The sequence below is a fragment of the Carassius carassius genome, chromosome 12 (assembly GCF_963082965.1).
Source record: "Carassius carassius chromosome 12, fCarCar2.1, whole genome shotgun sequence".
Taxonomy (NCBI): domain Eukaryota; kingdom Metazoa; phylum Chordata; class Actinopteri; order Cypriniformes; family Cyprinidae; genus Carassius; species Carassius carassius.
Window position 1 is genome coordinate 31,076,329 of NC_081766.1, and position 21,541 is coordinate 31,097,869.

General features: G+C 41.0%; 2 protein-coding genes across 2 annotated transcripts; one reads left to right on the top strand and one right to left on the bottom strand.

The window, feature by feature from the left end:
- Positions 1-3,657: 3,657 nt before the first annotated feature.
- Positions 3,658-7,206, top strand: LOC132154313 (uncharacterized). The gene is made up of 4 exons (XM_059562860.1): positions 3,658-4,364; positions 4,633-5,159; positions 5,339-5,405; positions 5,481-7,206. Exons 1-4 carry the CDS (start codon positions 3,827-3,829, stop codon positions 6,989-6,991), a joined length of 2,643 nt encoding a protein of 880 aa, XP_059418843.1. The 5' UTR covers positions 3,658-3,826; the 3' UTR covers positions 6,992-7,206.
- A 2,089-nt stretch (positions 7,207-9,295) lies between these two features.
- Positions 9,296-21,367, bottom strand: LOC132155229 (annexin A13-like). Its single transcript, XM_059564101.1, has 11 exons — positions 21,253-21,367; positions 20,512-20,587; positions 19,560-19,654; positions 13,019-13,189; positions 12,785-12,818; positions 12,565-12,644; positions 11,803-11,871; positions 10,703-10,804; positions 10,539-10,614; positions 10,259-10,371; positions 9,296-10,158 (listed from the first exon to the last, which is right to left on the bottom strand). The coding sequence occupies exons 1-11, from the start codon at positions 21,265-21,267 to the stop codon at positions 10,039-10,041; spliced, it is 951 nt and encodes a 316-aa protein (XP_059420084.1). The 5' UTR covers positions 21,268-21,367; the 3' UTR covers positions 9,296-10,038.
- Between the last annotated feature and the right edge of the window lie 174 nt (positions 21,368-21,541).

Sequence of the window (21,541 nt, forward strand, 5' to 3'; positions counted from 1 at the left end):
CACAGACAATGATGCCTATTTTTTGCATTACGGCATTATTTTCATGATAATTGAGCACATTTCCCCCAAAATACTACTAATCATAATGCAAAAGAAATCTCATCCTCATTGCTGTAGTTTGACAATATAATATATTATTTAAATGGTTTGTATGCATTATGATAGTCTTTCTTGTATTGCAATTAATTTATGCTGATTTAAGTGTGAAAAAATGTATTACATTAATGAAAATCAATAATGGGAATTATTTAAAAAAAATAAAAATAATAATAATAAAACGCCTACATTACATGCAAAAATTCTTGATGGTCCTACAGGCTTCGTTTCCTTTATGCAAAACATTTTTGTTTTCTTCTTTTGTGACCTAGACATGTTTTTCTGAGATTCACCCATGTGCTGCAAGTTTAAACTGTGCCAAGCTGATCTTTGATGGTGTTTTTGTTGAAACTGCTGAAGTGTTGTGAACTTTCTGATGTTGCACTGAGCGGGCGACACTGGCTCACTAGCTGAACCAGTCTCTAGCATTGCCCACAGATTCCAATTTGTTACATAATGTAGCAGAAATCAGTTTCAGTCATTGTAGATTTCATGTTGGGGGACCATGCAAAGCTGAATTTGTCAAGGTTTTGACCAGTTCACAAGTTTTGATGAATTTAGATAATAATCCATAGTTTAGTGTATAGTACTGATGAATGTGAGCTCATAACTGTTAGCATGGCACAAACATCATGATGATTCTGGTTGCTGGTTTTTAGAAGTGTCTCAAACTGCTGTTGAAGGCGTGCAGTGTTTTAATTTATTGAATCAAATGAAATATCTGTGTGGATGTAACTCACATAGAGCTGTCTGAACAATGACCAATTAATGTTAAGCATTGCAAGGCCTTGTCATATGATGTGCAAGTGATCTGTAATTTAAATGTTCCTTTGCAGGATATCTGCAAATAATATAATCTCTATTACCGTTTTGTATATATAATCTGTTTTTCTTTTCATGTACAGTCTCTTTTTATAATAAAGCAATCTCCTGTGCAACATTGTGCTAGTTTTGTTTAGGTGCCTGGGTGACAAAAGAATCAATTTGATAAAAAGAATTTCGCTTTTAATTCAACGTAAACACAAAAAAAAAAAAAAAAAATCACATCATTTTTATAGATGTAAGACTAAGTAAAACTAATAAAGGAATTCACACAAAATATTCCTAAAAAAAAACATTTTCTTTGCCTTTATTTAAAGAAAATAATTAATGCTCCATCCAAAATGTCCACCTCATCAGTGAGAGAATCTGTTGCTCTATGGACAGCAGAGGGGGATGTGGGTTTGAAAAGGAACATTTCTATCCTCACACTGATTCCCAACCAAGGTTACTAGTAGCGAGTTCCTATTAAGCAGAAATACTTTAATGTTGTCAGTTCTAGTTTTGTAAATTTTTAGGTATAATAAGTTCAATATAAGTTCAACTTCTAGTTATATATATATGCATATATACTGTATAAACGTAAACATGCACTGGACTGTACAGCTTCCTTCTGATTCAGAGAGACTGAGTTCATAGCTTGTTCTGTAAAGTTCCAGTTATATGAGCAAAACTTAATGCTCAACCTTAAAGGGATACTCCACCCCAAAATTAAAATGTTCTCATTATGTCGTTCCAAACCCCTAAAAGCTTTGTTCGTCGTTAGTATTCTCGTCGCTTCATAACGTTACGGTTGAATCACTGATGGCAGATGGACTATCCTGGCGATGTCGTTCATACTTTCGTGGACCTTGACACTGTTATTTACTTGGTAGTCTATGGGACAGTCACAAGCATCCCGGTTTCCATCCAAAATATCTTAAATTGTGTTTCAAAGATGAACGAAGCTTGGAACGACATGGGGGTAAGTGATTAATGACAACATTTTCATTTAGGAGTGAAGTATCCCTTTAAGGCTTGGCTGAATTTCTGATGAAAACTGTTTTATAGCTGGAAGGGATCTTACTTTGATATACAGTACATGAAAAGGAACCTGGTATTTATTTTGCTGAATCATTAAGACATTGTTTTCATCAGTGTTCTTTCAAGTGCAACAAAGAGCCTGCCAACTGCATTTGCAAGAATAAACATTTTATAATGTAAAGTATAGCCTAAGGTTAAGTTAAAATAATTAATATGAGATATTAAATATAAGAAAAAATATTAAATTATTTTGCACACCACCGGAATAATACTACGGCTCAGTATAATTTTGTATTTTATCATAGTTGATGCAGGGAACTGAATTAGGATCAAGCAAGAAATGTGAAACAAACTTTAGTACAGTAAATTGAAACGAATTTGAAAACAAATTATTTCCCAAAAATATAATACAGTTTTTTTTTTGACCATGCAGCCATAAAGGACACAAGCAGCATAAAAAAGAATGCAAGTGAAAAACAGACATCCATTAAGGCTTTAATGAGTACTTTGAAGTGAGAGGACAACATCTTTTGTTACCATAGGAAAGTGAAAACAGTGGATGTAAACAGCCAGGTCTGGTTTCTCCATCTGTTTGTTCTATTGGGGAATCTTCAGGACCCTGGCTTGAGGTGTTTTGGAGCCTCATCTGGCCACATGCTCTGGGAAAAAAATGCATGCACTATTACAAAAAAATTATGAAAAGAAATATGAAACACTCAAATACAATAATTCAAATGACCAAACAGAGACCTTTAGTTTTAAAAATAGAAATGCAAATTAATACAAATATTATTATATAAACAATGTATGTCATATTATATTCGGTATTTAGTGTGCTTGTGATGGTCTTAATGTAGTGCATCTGGCTAATCAAACAGTAGCTGTTACATAAAAGGACATAATAAGGACACAAATGTGTAAATACTTCATATACATTACACATCAGTTGCATTTAAGAGGTGTGTATGACGAGACGTATACATGTGGGAGCTGCTTCTGATGGTTGTCAGAAGTAACACCAGAAGCTTTAAATGATCCCACAGCAGGTTTTGGCTGGCAGATCAAAACAAACACATGTCTGTTGTAATTAAAGATGTTGGATGGTTGCTTACGCATAGAATTAACCCTGTATTAGCATGTGAAAGAGCTCAAATGATGACATATTCCATTGGCATTGACGTATTTTAAGAAAACTGTTAAATATATATAATAAACATATTCCTTACATACAAAGAAACATAGAATTGGGAGGAAAAAAATGGATACCAGCGACTCTTTGGTTACCAACATTCTTCAAAATATCTTGTTTTGTGTTCAACAGAAGAAAGAAACTGGAAGAACTTCTATTTTGGGGTGAACTATGGCTGTAATGCAAAACCAAAACAATAACAATAATAAATAATAATATATTTGATGAGACAGATAATGATTCAAATTCCACTTTGAATTATAATACCCATTTTTGTGGACATCGAATGCCACGATAAAGCTATATTCTTTACATTTACTTTTTAATGTGGAGCAGATTGTAAAATTCTTTATAAATTTCCAGTTAAAGCTGACATGAAAACGTATCATATCTGGGAACTCTATGGGTTAATAGAGGCTTGGGGAAACCTGTTGCCAATTAAGTGTGTGGAATGCCACATATAGACATTTCCTCAGAACTTCCACCACAGGTTTCAGAGCACATGTTCCCTTCTAGACAGATAATATAACTGCTTTAACCGTTTTATTCACATTTTTGCTTCCACAGTTTGGAAACAATTGTCGGAACTGACCATGTGGACAATGTGTTTGGCTCCGCTCTGATTCATTCTATGGATTACAAGAGACCCAAGTTTATGTGTCTTTTGCATTTTTTCTATTACACTGTCCACAAGCTGCGATGGAAATTCAGAGGTTTTTATTTCTCATCTGTCTGATGATGTGTGGAGGAGAAACTGAAAGTGCACCTGAAATGTGCACAGGAGCGCACTGCCAAAGGTCTCCGGCCAGATCACCTGATCACCAAAGCAGATATTCAATTTATACTCCAAGACGCCCATCGGTTCCCTACACGGTAATACATCCGCAGCACAGTAGGTCTGGCAGTCCGAAAGTAAATCCAAGAACTATCACAGCTGAGGTGTTCAACCCACATGGATGCACGGGAAGAGGTTGTCATAGCTTGCCAAGACCAACAAATAATGATACAAATGTTTGCAAGGGAATAGGATGTAAACTACCTCTAAGGATGCGACAAGATCCCAAACAGCATTCCTGTGTCGGAGATGCCTGCACCACAGGATCAGATGTTGGAAGAAGCAGCCTTTCTTTTGACCATATGCAGGACAGAGCCGAGCAGGTATTGGGGGAATTTCCAGAGCTGGGAACTCGAAGGGGGCCATCAACTGGAATTCAGTTAACATGCGACATCAAACCAGGTAAACAGTGATTGGGTGCTTGGTGTTATGATATCAGTCCTAAATTTTTACAAAAATAGTAATACACTTTTAAATTCCAAACAATGCGGTCATGGCCATGTAAAATTGATTACATGTTGGATTGTTGCCTGCTCCCTCAGGCAGTTTGTAGAAGCATGTCAATTTAATTACAATATTAAAGCATGTATGTTATCAATAATTTAATGTGTCTCAAATCTAAAGCTTCATTTCAAATAAAAAGTAATTATTTTCCTTAAATTTTGACCAGGTACAAATGAGGTCCATTCTGAAGATGCATTAGTTTTGCATTTACACTTGGCGAAAGGTCAGGATAAACTGATGGCAGAGTTGCAGAGGCAGCAAGCTGAAGTTAAGCAATTTCAGAACACGCTGAGAGAACAGCAACACACTCTACTAGCCCACCAAAGAGAAATGCTGGACCAACAACGGATTATGTTTCAAAAGATGGAGGAAGTCAAGACCCAATACAACCTTCTTCTTGACAGCATCAAACAGATATCTGTACCAGGTCCGCAGGGCTTCGTTGAGAGCCATTTGGATGGTCTCCAATCCCAGGTTAGAATCTTTTCTCAGGAGGCCTTTGCATTGCATAAGATGAACATGGATGCTAGTGTTACAGATGCTGAGAGACCTCTACCTGACTGTGGATCCTGCCGAGCAGATGAGTATTGTGACTTCAGCGCAGACCGGCCACGTTGTGAGAAATGTACTGTTTGCCCTCCGGGGTTCTTTCTGGTGGCTCAGTGTTCAATTCATGCTGACAGGATTTGCCAGGTACGTCTTCTGCTCTATTGCTGTACCAAAATGCTGTAATTGAGGTTTATGTGAATTTAAAAAGGATCATTTTGATCATAGTGCAGCCAAATAGAATTGATGTAATTTATGCAAACACAGCTTGTAGTCAAATAATCAGTTAGAACAAATACAAGGTAACGACTTTAATTGTCCAATAGGACAGAGACGAATGCCTAGAGATACCAAACTTATGTAAGGAGCGCAACCAGTGCCTCAACACACCAGGTAAGTTGGCTTCCAGACTTCCAGAGTTGTTTAAGGTTTACTTCTTAAAAGATTCAGCACAATGCATTGTTTCAGGGGGATTTCGCTGCTCCGGCATGTCGGGGAGGGAAGCAGCCGCCGGGATGTGTGGACACTCATATTTTTACAGTTCTGAGATGGAAGAGTGTCAAGCTTGTACAGAATGCGATTCTCAGCCAATGACGTCCCCATGTTTGGCCTTGAATGATGCGGTTTGTGCCAACCCCTCTGAAAGCAAGCTCTCTCTTTCCTGGTCTGGTAACGTTGACCTGGCCAAGGGTAGTGAGCTTCCTGATAAGCAACTTCACATCCGTGGTAACAGTGACGGAAGTCTTCTTTCCTGCACTGATGGTTGGATAGTTCTTCGCCAGCATGGTCTTGTTTGGGTTGACCATAATCTTGCTTTAAAACATGGCTGCCGCAGCTTTGTTCAAGCATGTTTACGACTAAAATCCAGTGAAGATGAAGGCCGGGATCTGAGTGGGATGCGTTTGGAGCATCAGGAGGGGAAATCTCTCCAGAGTGCCAGCGTGAGTGGAGCAGCTGCTGTGGAGCCAGGTCATGTACTCTACCTTACTCTCAAGAGCGCCACCAACCAGTGTAGCCAAGACAAGGACGATGTGCACCTTCAGAGCAGCCTAATCTCACCTTTCAGCTTGCTCTGGTTGTCCCATGACACAGGTGCAGTTGCAATGACTGCTCAGGCTGTTGCTTCTGCGCACTACCACACCAACTACCGCCCTGCTTTCCGTACATCATCCATCTCTGACCCCTACATGGTAGGCTTGACCCATGACAATCGAGGGGTACGCTTCAGAGAAAGTGGCACTGTGAAGTTTGTCCTCCAGCAAGCATTGTACTCCATGGGTCAAGCCTGTATCTCCGAGGGCTTCAACTTGCTTGCATACGTGAACCACAATGGAAGCAGTGCTGAGCTGACCCGTGCATTTAAACCTGGTGTTCACTACAAAGACACATCTGTATCTCTGTCGGCAGCCACCACTGTGGATTCTGGGGATATGCTCACCTTTGAGATCCTTGCACCCACTCAGTGCAATGTGCGCTACTTCGGTGACGACTCTGGGATTAGCATGCTCAGTCTGGTGTGGATCCCTTCAGCCGTGTCCACTGCCTTGTCAGCCTCCGTGTCCAGGAGAGGTCTCCCCTTTGGTGCAGTGCGAAATAAAGCCTTGCTCTTCCATCAGACAAGTCCAGCAGTTCCACAAGTTGCACTTGCTGGAACCAAAGATCACAGAGACTTCATTTTTCGGGAAGCAGGGACAGCAAGTGTTGCTTTAGATCTGCGTCTTATACACTCATGCAGTCTAATCAAACTCAACTTGCTCCAACAGAGCGGGTCTCAGGGGGTTCAGCCAGTCACTGTAGCTCAACAGATTGGTGGACATATGCCAGAGGGAAGCATATGGGCAAGTGTGGGACTGAGGGCATCATTCCAGGTGCGTAACGGCACTGTAATCTTTGCTACAGTGGACTGTGTGAGAGGTCGCATCAACCAAATTTCCCATGATGCTGGAAGTAGCATGTCTATCCTCTGGACAGCTGCATGATCATAGCATGATTCAGCTAGCATGACATCAAGCTAACATGTTGGTCTATTTACAGCCTTTATGCATTTTAACATATGTTTTTATTTAGGGGCATCTGATTTGGTTTAATTTTTAAAAACCAAATATCACAAAAATAAAAGTTTGCTTCATAGTAAATTTCTGCTCTAGCATTGTGTCCTCACGTATGCTTTTTAAAAACTCTGCTGAGGACAAAAAGTTGGAAAATATGATGACATTTTTGTGTGTATGTTTTTTTATTTGTATTTTTTACAAATCTTTTTTTTTACAAATCTCTCTGTGCGATAGATTTTTGTATGGTTTAATCTTATTAAAGTTATTGCATCTGCCAGTTCTATTCAACATTTTCCCAATGTATTTAATTAATTATTTGCTTTGTTTTCCTCATAACTGAGTGTATGTCGTATAGCATGTTTTGTTTCTTGCCTGTGTCTTTGAATAAAACATTCAGTGCCATATGTTGTTGTTTTTAATTCATAATAGAATTTCCAATAGAATTGTATAATTGATCACATAACTTTTATTACTATTATAACCATTCATTACATCTTGGCAGGATTTAATTTCAAGGCTTTTTTTCTAATGTCAATAGATCCTTGCACGACAAAAGCAGAAAAAGGTAGTAAACATTTTCCAGTGGGAATCAAATCCAGGTGTTTGTGGCACTCAGAGCCAGATGGCTTTGATTGTGTTCTTTAATATTCAGGTTTTATATAAAACAGAATAAAAGTAGCCCTCTGGCCTCATTTATAAACGTGTTGTTATTCTTAAATAATAAATTATGACATTCCATGTATTACAAGCGACATCAGCAACACCAAATCAAATTCATCCTCAGTTTTTTTATATTTCTATAAAAAGACCATAGCAGAAACCATATCCTGAATCTATAAGACTGAAAATAGGTTTATAATCTGAGGAAGCAACTTGCAGTTTTCCAAGACATATGGTAAATATCAAAAGCTTCACTGGCAGCAGGAGATGACGTTGATTTAAAGTTATTCCATAAGGAGAAGAGTGTGAAAGACCGAACCCTTCAAAGGGCCAACATGAAGCACTGAATTATGGCTGCTTTAACAGGAGTAGGTCAGTGATCACCGACGGCCCTCACCATACACCCCCCTCCAAAACTCCACACAGATAGAAATGAATTAGTGTTCAAGAAAAGAAAAAGATGCTTAAAATTCGATTTAACTAGAATTTGTACAGATCCCATTGATTTGGAAAACAAGACATGCCAATTTAATTAGCTATGTAGTAATAATCTTCATTTCTACAGAATTTTGAATAGTGTAAAATGGTAGTAACATAATGTGTAAAGATTTAGATATTACATGTGAAATGTGAATTAAGTCTGCTCTGTCAGGACAGGTGACGTGAACCTTGTGGCCTTTTCTGAGTGCGAGGGTTAAATGTCTGGTGAAGTGATGGTACAGGTGTTCAATGTTAGAAGAGCTGATAATACTACTGTTGTGTTGAAGCCTGTGTTGACTTGAAGTGAAGCATGTGGAAATGTTTAAGTTTCATTGGGGGAACTTAACGTTTTGGATTCTTTCGTTTTTCTCTATTCCTTCCTGTACACTAAGGGTTTGGTAAAGTGTCCTCAGCCTGTAAGTGTCAACAGATTATTAAATTATTCAAATATTATATAATTTTAATTTATGTATCTAGAGTAGATTAATCTAAAAAATTCTTAAACTGTTTAATACCTCTCATGTTATTTTAACCCTTTATGTTTTTCACAAAAGAAGATATTTGGAAAATATTTAAGTATTTGTGTGTTTGTTTTTTAAGTCTAGTGTTATTTGGACTTGGACTTCTTTCAGAGGACAGTAAGTGTACATAAATGATTCCCCAGAGATTATTTAGTCAAATTCCCAATATAAAAAAGAGCTACATTTTCATAACAATACTTTAATTTAAATTAACAAGCATTAATACATTTTCATTAACAAGCATTTAAATATACTATGAAAAATGTATCTTTAATCAATGTTCATGTATATATATATATATATATATATATATATATATATATATATATATATATATATATATATATATATATATATATATATATATATATATATATATATATATATATATTTATATACACATGGATTTACAATTCATAGGTTTGCATTTTTTTAAATAAAATATGTATATTTTTATATGGCCCATATGACATCTTTTGCAATCTCCTGTCTTTAGGTATAGCAAGAACAAACTAAATTATTATTATTATTTTAAAAATCTAAATATATAAAAAAGAGTCCACAACAGGAGTGTGCTTAATCTACTTTAGCATGCTTTATTGATAATGTGCTCTCAATATTCTTTGACCACTAGTGAGATATTGATCTCTAACCTGATAATATTAATCAGTTTCTTCAATCCACAGTCATTTTCACATTATCTTCAAAAAGAGATATATTCTGAAGCATTTCAACAATAAGTTCACGCCGCTGCTTTACAATATTAACAGTCCCCACCGTATAACATTGCTGTTCAAAATATGAATAGTTACAAAGCATTATCAAGGACTGAAGCATGATTAGCATTGTCATTATAACTATTAGCATATAACTAGTACAATATTAATATTAAAGTCATCAGCCATACATTTACATATTTGGTTTATAGATGTGTAAAGTTACAAACATCATGTGTGAACAGACAGAGTATTAAATAAAGGATCACCCTTCGTGCTCCGCGGTTGGTCCTGTAAGAAACGGATGATGAAGTACTGAGCTTTCACTCATGACTTTCTAAAGGCACGTGTGTAGTGAGTTAATGCAGAAGTCAAATTTACTGCAATAAAAACGCTAAAACTGTCAAATGGAGCATCTCTTTAGTTTTGGGAAACTGTTAACCAATACAACCTGATTCCAAATTGCACTGATGACAAAATGAGAAAACATAGTTCTCTTGTAGAGTAAGAGTGTGAGCGTATACATGTTTTTATAGGCAGTGTTTTAAGGACTGTCTTTCATCAGTAGGGTTAGTTATTGGCTCCATCTGACGGTGACTCAGTGAAGTATTTCTATGAGGAGGCGTTTGAAGTCTCCGCCGCACTCTGAGCTCAGGGCATCCTTCAGGGTCATGTCATATTTGTCCAAGTACATGTCCTTGATGGTCTCCAGATCCACCTGGAAGTGAACGTGAAGGGGAAAAGAAAATGTTTTCCTTCTAGTACTATCATGGATTATTATTCTTTTTTTGTGATATCAAGCCCATAATAATCTCTACCTCAGAGCGTCCCACAATTATACGTATGAGCGTGTCCTCGTCTGTCCCGGAACCTTTCATGGCAGCGTTCAGACGACGGGCGAAATACAGCTGCGGGTTTTTAGCACATCGCACTGTTCAAACAAAAACAAATCGCTGTATGATTTGTGTGGTACTCAGATACCAAACACCTGAAGTCTTGTTTTATTCCTTTAGGAGCTTACAGTCACTGCAATATGACTCTGATTCAAAAGAGCGAATTTCCTGAAGGCTTTTGAATAGTCTGAATGATTATAGTTACCCAGAGTAATGTAACAGTCCTTTAATGTTCCTGTAGCCTCACTGTCTATCGCATCCAGGATATCTGTTCCAGAGAGCTATGGAAAGAAAACAGAAGAGAAACCAGTAACTCAGACAGACTGGCTCCTGTAAAGCCGGATAGGTATAGTTGCCGTTTGACCGTACAGTTTCATATATCTTGAAGGTGGCCTGAAGCTGTAGGTAGTTCCTGTGAGTGAGGATGTAGGTGAAAGTGGACTCGTCTGTTCCAAAGCGGCCTTCACCTGCCTGTGGAAAAACAACAATTGATAGACATTCATTCAGTCAACATAATAACCTGGGTTGCCAGGTATGTTTGATAAAAGCACTCAAAAAGCCAATCAAGTATATCCTAAAACCAGCCCTATAACCAATAAAAACAAGCTCAAAACCATCCCAATACCAAAACACACAATATACCACAGATTTCTGAGCCCCTATTATGTATTTTTAAATCTCCCTTTATTTGTATCTAGCAGCAACAAACATTCACTTAGTTAAAAAAAGTCAAGTTCACAAACAAAACATTTTTAAATACTATAACAGTATTTATTACTATTTCTTTTATTTGAATATTTTCAATTATGTTTTGTTTAAGCTCAAGTCATTTGTTGTGTGCCTTTGTCATTTTTATTTAACTTTTTTTTCTGTTTAGCTTTAATTTATTTTAATTTGATTCATTTTAGTACTTTGATTTATAGCTTACTTATTTCACTTATTTGACAAAAGGGAGATTATAACATTTTCATTTCAAGTTAAGTTTTTCAACTAATATTTATATATTATTTTATTTCAGCAAAATTGATTTTTAAAAGTTTTAGTTTTATTTCATGACAACAACACAAAGTATCAAAAGACTGAGACTGCTTTAGGGAGCTGATAATATAATATAATATAATATAATATAATATAATATAATATAATATAATATAATATAATATAATATAATATAATATAATATAATATAATATAATATAATATAATATAATATAATATAATATAATATAATATAATATAATATATAAATATGCTTTAAACTGCAGAACAAAAATGTAAGAAAGAAAGATAGAAAGAAAGAAAGAAAGAAAGAAAGAAAGAAAGAAAGAAAGAAAGAAAGAAAGAAATCCTATGGAATAATGACAAATCTGTGTGAAAATCATGTACTTGGCAACCCAATAATTATATACTTGTATAAAAGAATACAGAACAAGTTATAAACTACTTATGTAAGAGCAGACAAAGGTCACCTCAAACAATGCCGTTGCATCTTGTTCTGCCAGTGCTTCATCCACTTCATAAGACACATCTCTGGTGGCCTGCAGGTGAAGGTCAGTTCTTTAGCAAGTAACAATTAACTACAATACTTGGTACTTCAACTGATACATTTTTTCCTGGTTAATTTTGCACTATAACTTCAGATATTGTTGCATGCTAACATAAAAAAATCTTAAGCAGGAATTCTGCACCAAAGTATTAATGGTGTCATGTTTTGCATCTAATTACTAATACTATGAAATTAGTACGAAACCTTTTTGCCATGAGATTACTGTGAAAAAAATGTATGTGTAATTTTGACTTTTTATCTTTAACAATTCAGATTTTTTTTTTTTTGAAAATTAGAATTGTGAGATATAAACTTGCAATTCTAAAAAGAAAATTGCGAGAATGGTGAGATAAAAAGTCACAATTACATTTTTTACTCCGTGGTGGAAACAAAAACAAAATTTCAAAGATTTCAAAGAACTTATAAATTTGAGAAAAAAAATTGTAAGATGTAAACTCAAACCTCTGTGAAACAAAAGTAATAATAGAGATGTAAAAGTAATAATAATAATAATAATAATAATAATAATAATAAAGTTTACTTAAATTATTTTTTTTCTCAGAATTGTGAGATGTTTTCTCAGTACTGCGAGAAAAAGTAGAGAATTCAAGTATGGCATAAACAAGCTTCCATAAATTAGTGCAAAACAGACAAAGCAGACCAAGCTCATTGGTATATATTTCACCTGTAGGAGAGAAATCAGAAGATTCCTCACTTCTCCACTAGTGTCGTCTTCAATATCAGCCTCCAGATCTCGCTCATGCACTGATGATCAAAAGATCTGTTACATGACTACAATCAGGAATTACTTTTATTATATTACAGTCACAATAATGATTCAACAATAAATCATGTCTATTTCATTACGTCATAAATTGAACATTATATATCTGATCAAAGCTTACCTAACATATATGCCTCTTTGCAATTCAGAATATCCTGTCAATAATAAAAATAAAAAAATAAAAATATATATATATATATATATATATATATATATATATATAAATATATATGTATATATGGTTTTACAGAATTGATGATTATACGTCAAGATAAACCATCAGGTAATGGTTTCTTTTCAGCTTTGTTTGATCCTTGAACTGTAATGACTATCTCTGTCCCTAAAGAGGAATCACCTGATTGGTGCTGGTGCAGAGGATCTCCACCAGCACGTCCTCGTCTGTCCCGGCACCCTTCATGGCTTTCCTCAGCTCTTTAGCCATTAAGATGTGAGGAGAGTCCAGCGTGGCTATAATCGCTTTCTCAAAGTTTCCTGTGAGTTCATTCTTCAAGACTTCCTCCAACTCCTTGACACAGTGACCACAGACCGAGAAAACAAAACTCAAATAGATGTAAAGTATGTTGATTCACTATATATTAACATATCAGTGAATTGATATGCAGTAGCCTACATATTATTAAAAAATCATTACAGCTTTCTTTTCAAGGATTTTATGTGATGTCAATTTGATACAAACTCAGTTTAGTTAGTTCTAAAGATGTTATGTAAAGAACATCAAAAGGTTTAGTACAAAACTTTCTAGTTCTCTTATGAGAGTTCTCTCGTACTGCGTCTTAGCTAAGACGCTACGGGAAAAGTCTCTTTTCACGATACACTGAAGCAAAAAATTATCCTTAATTTTGATTTATTGTAAAGCGCATTTGCAGCAGCACACAGCCATAGGCGATACGGCTCGCTCGCTCATTGGCTGCTCTGCGGCAACTGCATAAGCCTATCGAGCGCAGGCTGATGCAACATCAGACCAATGAGGGCACTTCGCGCCCTCCATGCCACTTCCCGCCGAAACGGGTGTGGCCTAGCCCTATAAAGGGAGCTCGAAAAGGCTGACTCACCTGATTTTTCATCTCTTCAGCGAAGCTCACGCATCGTTGGATCACGAAAGGAAGCAAGCGCCGTCAGATAGCATCTCCTGAAGCCGCTGGCCAACGCCGCCTTCCACTGCCGTTCCTGCTGCGCGTTCCGGCGCCTATATCCTTTTCTGCATCCTCGTGTGTGTGTTCGCCCTGCGACACACACTCGTAAAAGAACTGCGTCTTTTTAAAGATGCCATCTTGCGGCTCGTGCAGAGCCCCGCTCAGCGAGGGAGACCGTCACGTCATCTGTGTCTCCTGTCTGGGTGAGGATCATGCAGCGCTCGCGCTCGCTGACGGCGGCTGCCCTCACTGCGAGCTGTTGCCAATGGTGACTCTGAGGACTCGCTTGGCATTTTTCTCCGAGCCTGCATTCCCCGCTGCGCTGCAGCGCCGTAAAAAGCGCCGCTCCCAGCAGATTCTGGAACCGTCTCCAGCTCAACCGAGCTCGCCGGTTCGCCCTGCTTCACCGGCCTCCCCTGCATCGCTTCCCGATGGTCAGCGCCCGCTGTCTGCCGCCGCGTCTTCCGAGGAAGTAGATCTCAGGGCCACGTCGGGGGAAGAGGACACGTGCTCTCTGCTAGCTTTGGGCAGTGAAGGCTGGGCGAGCTCCGGGGGTCTGCACCAGCGCCCCCCTCTCGTTCCCGGCTGGATGGTAGCTTTCTTCCAGATGAGCGTATGTCCCCGAACTCAAAGCCCGCCCCGTTTCTTCCTGAGCTTCACGAAGAGGTGGCAAAGGCTTGGAACGCTCCATACTCAGCGCGAACTCGTTCGTCTGTTTCACCAGCATTCTCCACACTGGATGATGCTAAAAACAGAGGCTACCAGTCACTTCCGCCGGTGGAACAGGCGATAGCAACACACCTTTGCCCGCCCTCTGCTGGACGGCGGACGAAAGCGGTGTTGCCATCTAAAGCCTGCCGCATGACGTTATCTCTGCTCGCGCGGATCTTTTCTGCTGCTGGGCAGGCTGCATCTGCACTACACACCATGGCCACGCTGCAGATATTCCAGGGTGATCTCCTCCGTAAGCTGGACGAGATGGGCTACTAAGGTGGGCTCTCTCTTCGCGCTACTAAGTCCGCTGCACAGGCCATGGGATGAGTTATGGCTTCCGCTACTGTGGCTGAGAGGCATCTATGGCTGACGCTATCAGACATGGCAGAGTCTGAACGCACTGCATTTCTCGACGCCCCGCTGACTCCCGCTGGCCTCTTCGGATCTTCTGTCAAGAGTTCATTGAGAGATTCGTCGAGGACCAGAAAGCGTCACAAGCGTTCAAGCACTTCCTCCCGAAGCGCTCCGGTTCTGCAGCGAGTCGTGCTAGACCGGCCCCGCAAAGCTCTCAGCCACACCCCCCGCCTCCTGCTGCTTCATCGCAACAGCGTCAGCAACGCAGCTCGAGACCCCGCTCTCGCTCTGTCGGCAGAGGATTAGGGTGAGGCCGGAAGCCCAGAAGTCATCCTAGCACTCCTAGGAAGGTGTACGAGTCCCGCTGCGGCCGAACTCTCACCCAAGCGCGCCGCTGTTTCAGTTCCAGGAATTGTGACTGTCTCAGCGTCTTCTGCAACGAGCAAGCATGTACAGTTGCCCGCTTGCCTGCACACAAAAACCGTTATCACGGCTACCCAGATATTTCCCGAAAAGAGTGTAATTTCTGGTGTCCCGGCCACGGCCGATGGTGCTATAAATGTAGTGACGATGCCCACTGCTCAGTGCCCATCTCCACATATAAGCACAGCCCTTCACACAGGGCTTGCGCCCATAAAAGCGACTCAGGTCGATCGCGCGCACTACATAGTAAACGTGCCCACTCCTCAGTGCCCACAAACACTATGTCACACACGTCATGTGGTTTCTGTAAAAACGAAACCCGTGCACGTTCGTTCTGCCCAGGCAGACAGCGAGTCAAAAGCAGTAAATGTGCACGCTTACAGCCCACAATTACTCACAGACAGCACGAGTCCCAAGGGACCCGCTCAGCCCTCCCTCACTCGGTTAAGCACCGTGGCGGGGTCGAGGACGAGCGATCTGCCCGCTGTGATCAGCGCGCTCCCCGCCTCAAATGTGACAGGCATAACGCCCATGTTACAGCACATCGAAGCGCTGCCGTTGCCCAGCCAACAGAGCGCGCTTCGCATCCAACCGTTAGCCATTCATGCAGACACATGGTCAGCGCTTCCAGGGGTTTCGGATTGGGTGCTAGACATTATACAGAGAGGCTACTCGCTACAGTTTTTTCAACGCCCTCCGCGCTTTTTAGCGCGCATCGAAACTACGGTCAAAACAGAAGTAGCACACCTACTTCGAGCCGAAATATCAAAACTGTTGAGCAAAGGGGCTGTGGAGCCTGTATCTCAAGCTCAAAGCGAAGGGGGGCTGTACAGCAGATACTTTCTAGTGCCCAAGAAAGACGGGGGTTTCAGACCCATACTGGATCTAAGACAGCTGAACAAAGCATTGGCGAAACGCAGTTTCAAAATGCTTACAACCAGGAAACTCCTTGCGCATATTCGCAGAGGAGACTGGTTCATGTCGATAGATCTGAAGGACGCGTATTTTCAAATACAGATAGCGTCACGTCACAGGCGATACTTGAGATTCGCCTTCGAGGGCCAGACATACCCGTATACAGTCCTGCCGTTCGGCTTGTCCATGGCTCCTCGTACGTTTACAAGGTGCATGGACGCAGCGCTCGCTCCTCTCAGACTCAGAGGCATGCGAGTGCTGAACTATTTGGACGACTGGCTGATTCTGGCTCAATCACAATCAGAGCTCGTGGAACACGGGGCCATTTTACTCAATCGCCTCAAGAAACTCGGTCTCAGTGTCAACTGGACGAAGAGTTTGCTGAACCCCTGTCAGACGATACTGTTTCTGGGTATATCTCTGGACTCACGCTCTATGACGGCGCGGCTGTCGCCACAGCGCGCATTGGGCATTCAGCGCGCAGCGAGCTCTCTCCGCTGTGGCGCGACCTTCTCGCTCAGAGAATTTCAGAAGATGCTAGGTCTCATGGCCTCAGCATCACCAGTTCTTCAGTTGGGCCTGCTCCGCATGCGCCCCTTGCAGTTCTGGCTGAAAGCGCGAGTACCGCGCAGAGCGTGAATATCCGGTCAGTTGCGTCTCAAGGTCAATCAGAGCTGTGTTACAGCCTTGAAACCCTGGACAGCGAACGACTGGTACCAATCAGGTGTAAGCCTGGGGACTTCCTCGAAAGTGAAAGTGGTGTCGACGGACGCCTCCACTTCGGGATGGGGAGCGCTGCTCGAGGGCAGACCGTTCTTTGGCCTGTGGTCAGAACGGGAAAAGCTCCAACATATCAACTGTCTGGAAATGCTGGCAGTGGAGAGCGCGCTGACGCGCTTTTGTCCCCGAATCAAAGGCCACCACGTCTTAGTCTGTTCGGAAAACATGTCTGTGGTGTCCTACATAAATCGCCAGGGCGGTCTCAGGTCCCGAAACCTGTACAGGTTGGCGGAACGCCTCCTAGTTTGGGCTCAGCGCAACTTGTGCTCGCTTAGAGCAGTTCATGTGCCTGGGCTACAGAATCTGGGTCCAAACAGACTGTCCAGAAACAACATTCCCACGGGCGAATGGTCTCTACACCCACAGACAGTCCAGCTGCTGTGGGAGAGATTTTGCAGGGCGGAAGTGGACCTCTTCGCGTCCCACGAAAAACGCTCACTGCCCCGCGTTCTTTTCCAAGAACTGAAGCGCGCTGTCACAAACGTGGCCGTGCTGCCCGCTCTATGCTTTTCCCCCCGTCTCCCTCCTTCCGCAGGTGATAGAACGGGTGAGGGAAACAAGATGCTCAGTACTGCTTGTAGCACCCCTTTGGAAGAACCAACCATGGTTTCCAAATTTGATGCAGTTAGCAGACACTGCCCCGTGGCCAGTGCCGTTGAGGAGGGACCTCCTCTCGCAGGCCAGGGGCTCGATTTGGCACCCTCAACCGGAGTTGTGGTCCCTCCATGTGTGGGCGCTCAACGGTTACCCGCTGATCTCTCAGTGGGAGTGGCAAATACTATCACTCAGGCTAGAGCGCCGTCGACTCGACGGCTATATGCCTCGAAGTGGTCAGTATTCTCCAGCTGGTGCACAGCTCGGGGACATTCACCCCTTAGTTGTGAGGTGACGGAGGTTCTCTCCTTCCTACAGGAGCTGTTGGATAAGGGCAGAGCCCCCTCCATGCTCAAAGTTTACGTGGTGGCTGTCGCAGCGTTTTCCGAGACAACGCTCGGTCAGTCAATAGGAAGGAACGATTTGGTCATCCTCTTCCTTAGAGGAGCTAGGAGGCTGAATCCTCCCAGACCTCCGTCAGTCCCTGTATGGGACCTCTCGACGGTTTTGGAGGCCATGAAAGGTTCCCCTTTTGAGCCTATCCGAACGATTAGCCTCAAACATCTGTCATTCAAGACAGTGGTCTTGTTGGCTCTCGCTTCAGTGAAGCGTGTGGGTGACCTGCACGCGCTCTCGGTGAGCCCGACATGCTTGGAGTTTGGGCCTAATGACTCAAGAGTCATACTCAAACCTAGGCATGGTTATGTGCCAACACACCGTTTCGGGCTCAGGTTATTTCCCTGTCTGCCCTGTCCGTGTCAGAAGAGGATGGAGACTCAAGTCTTCTTTGCCCCGTTAGGGTTTTAAGAGCTTATGTGTCTCGCTCTGCTGTCTTCAGACAGACTGAGCAGCTGTTTGTCTCGTTCAGTGGACGTTCCAAGGGAATGGCTGTTTCGAAACAGAGCCTATCCAGATGGATAGTTGACGCTATAGCGTTAGCTTACACTTCCAGGGGCCTTCAGTGCCCACTGGGTGTCAAAGCACACTCCACAAGATGCGTCGCCTCATCGTGGGCGTGGTCTAGTGGGATTTCCTTACAGGATATATGTATGGCGGCAGGATGGGCCTCGCTGTCTACATTTATCAGGTTCTATAACCTAGAGGTTCCCGCTCTGCAAGCAAAGCTGTTGTCGGTATAGTTGAATCAGTGTCCTGATTGGAACTCTGAGATTGCAAGCGCGATGCCCACATTCCCACATTGGTCAGGCCTTGCCTTGAATATGTGATGTCATATTGCCGCATCTACGGACGCTGCTAGATATGGGACGGAGGGTTTCCCCCTCCTGTTCTAGGACTCTCTGTGAGTCCCTCTGGTGATTGTGCACTGTAAATCCTTGGCGTCGCTTCCAGGTTTATTGGTGTGTGATCTCTGCACGCACGGCGCTTTACATTGGGTTCCCGTAGCGTCTTAGCTTAAGACGCAGTACGAGAGAACTCTCGTAAGAGAACGTACTCGGTTACTAATGTAACGTCGGTTCTCTCTAGAAGAGGGAACGAGTACTGCGTTCTCTGCCGTGCGTACGATTCACTCTGGTTCGCTTCGGCGATGAAATAAATCAGGTGAGTCAGCCTTTTCGAGCTCCCTTTATAGGACTAGGCCACACCCGTTTCGGCGGGAAGTGGCATGGAGGGCGCGAAGTGCCCTCATTGGCCTGATGTTGCATCAGCCTGCGCTCGATAGGCTTATGCAGTTGCCACAGAGCAGCCAATGAGCGAGCGAGCCGTCTCGCCTATGGCTGTGTGCTGCTGCAAATGCGCTTTACAATAATTCAAAATTAAGGATAATTTTTTGCTTCAGTGTATCGTGAAAAGAGACTTTTCCCGTAGCGTCTTAGCTAAGACGCAGTACTCGTTCCCTCTTCTAGAGAGAACCGAGGTTACATTAGTACATTAGTAACCGAGTACGTTTTCATTGATTAAGTATGCACTTGCGTTTGTCATGAGCTGGCATTTTAGACTCACTTCATCATATTTTTCTAAGAAGGCTTGTTTAATCTCCACCCGCTGGGCTGCAGAGCGGTGTGCTAGAATGGAAATGATGGTCTCCTCGTCTGTCCCTGTGAGCAACAGGACATGAGCTCATACTTCATTTCTCCAGCGGACTATACAACTCACTGTTTAAGGTCAAAAACCTCTTTAAGGGAAGAAGAGTTCACCCAAAAATGAAAATTTGCTGAACATTTACTCACTCCCAAATTATCCAACGTATAAATGAAGTATAAAGTGTGCTTGATCCGTGCATATTTCTCTCCTGATTCAGACAAGATGACTTCACTGGAGAGAGCAATTTATGTATATGTGGACTAGAAGTATTAAAAACAAGCCTCATCTCTATTTATTTCTCATTTAGTATCACTTGGAAAACCATCAGAATACTGAAGTAAAACTGGTCACAAATTCTGTTTCATGCAGACTTCAGAAGTCTTAAGTCGTTGGGGTATATTTGTAGCAAATCAAAATTATAGATTTCTCTCTTATGCCAAAAATCATTAGGATATTATGTAAAGATCATGTTCCGTGGAGATATTTTGTAAATTTCCTACTGTAGATATATCAAAACATAATTTTTGATTAGTAATATGCATTGCTATAGCAATATTCTCATAAGAATATATTCTTATAAGAACCTAATTTGGACAACTTTAAAGGAGATTTTCTCAATATTTAGATTTTTTGCACCATCAGATTCCAGATTTTCAAATAAATGAATCTCGGCCAAATATTGTCAGATACTAACAAACCTTACATTAAAGCTTATTTATTCAGCTTTCATGTGATGTATAAATCTCAGTTTAAAAAAAATTGACACTTAAGACTGGTTTTGTGGCCTATGGTCACATATATCATCATATTGCAAGTTAAAAAGAAAACAATCATCCATTCATTATGTAAGTGTAACTTTTATTCAACCTACCCATTCCTTTGCAGGCCTTACGAATTTCCTTGATGTCTGCCATTACATCAAAGTCCTCATAAGGAGTTATTGTGGGCTGAAATGAAGGTTGTGTAAGAAACATCATGTGTCATGCAACTAAACTACTGCAGTTTTAAATGACCTTTGCATCAAGAGATTTTGAAATGGGCTAAGGAATTCACTCCTTGTTGTATTGTCAAAAGACATGAGTCCATCGGCATGTTTTTGAAGGGTTTGTGCATGAGATCACTGCAGCAGAGTCTGTGGGGGAGGAGGGCTCTGTATCTAACACACACAGCTGAGTCATGGCATCTCTGGGCAGGGACGGGAACAGCGGAAGCTCCTCTGCCTCGCCCACTGCCATAACAACAGTCTGCACTTATTGATAACAGAAACAGTTATTCCTTTATAAACATCCCTCTTCCTCTAAGAGAGTATAACACTGCTCAAATCACAGTAAAACACAAGAAATCATAGTAAATATAAAATGTGTATATGGAAAACTTTATTTATTTATTTATTGAAATTTTAATTATAAACGTGTAGTAAAAAATGTTACACATCTAAATAAAACATCGAAAAGTCATGCGAGGAACTCGTTTGCGTGTAAGTATTTTTTTTATCTAGTCTATTTATTTGCTGCATCCTTAAAACAAACTAATAACAACCAATGCCGTTATATGTAGTGAAATAAACTGAGAAAAGTGAGAGAAAGAGACAAACTGCACTTGTTTTACTCACTTGAACGTTGCCCATCTTGTGATGCTGATGTGAGTCTCTGAATGCGCGCGTGCTGCTCTCTCCACCCGGAGACGCATCTTTTTACTCCGCATCCCTGACGTCACTGTCGGTGACGTCATACACACTTTACATGTTTATCCAATTTTAATCTATCATTTATTATTTTTTAAATCACTAACCATGTTCTCAAACGAAAAGTATTTTATTAGAAGTTGTATTTATTATATATGTCCACTTTTATTTAACTGAACTGTATCTTTCTTCATTCAGCAGGAATGAAACAAATGTG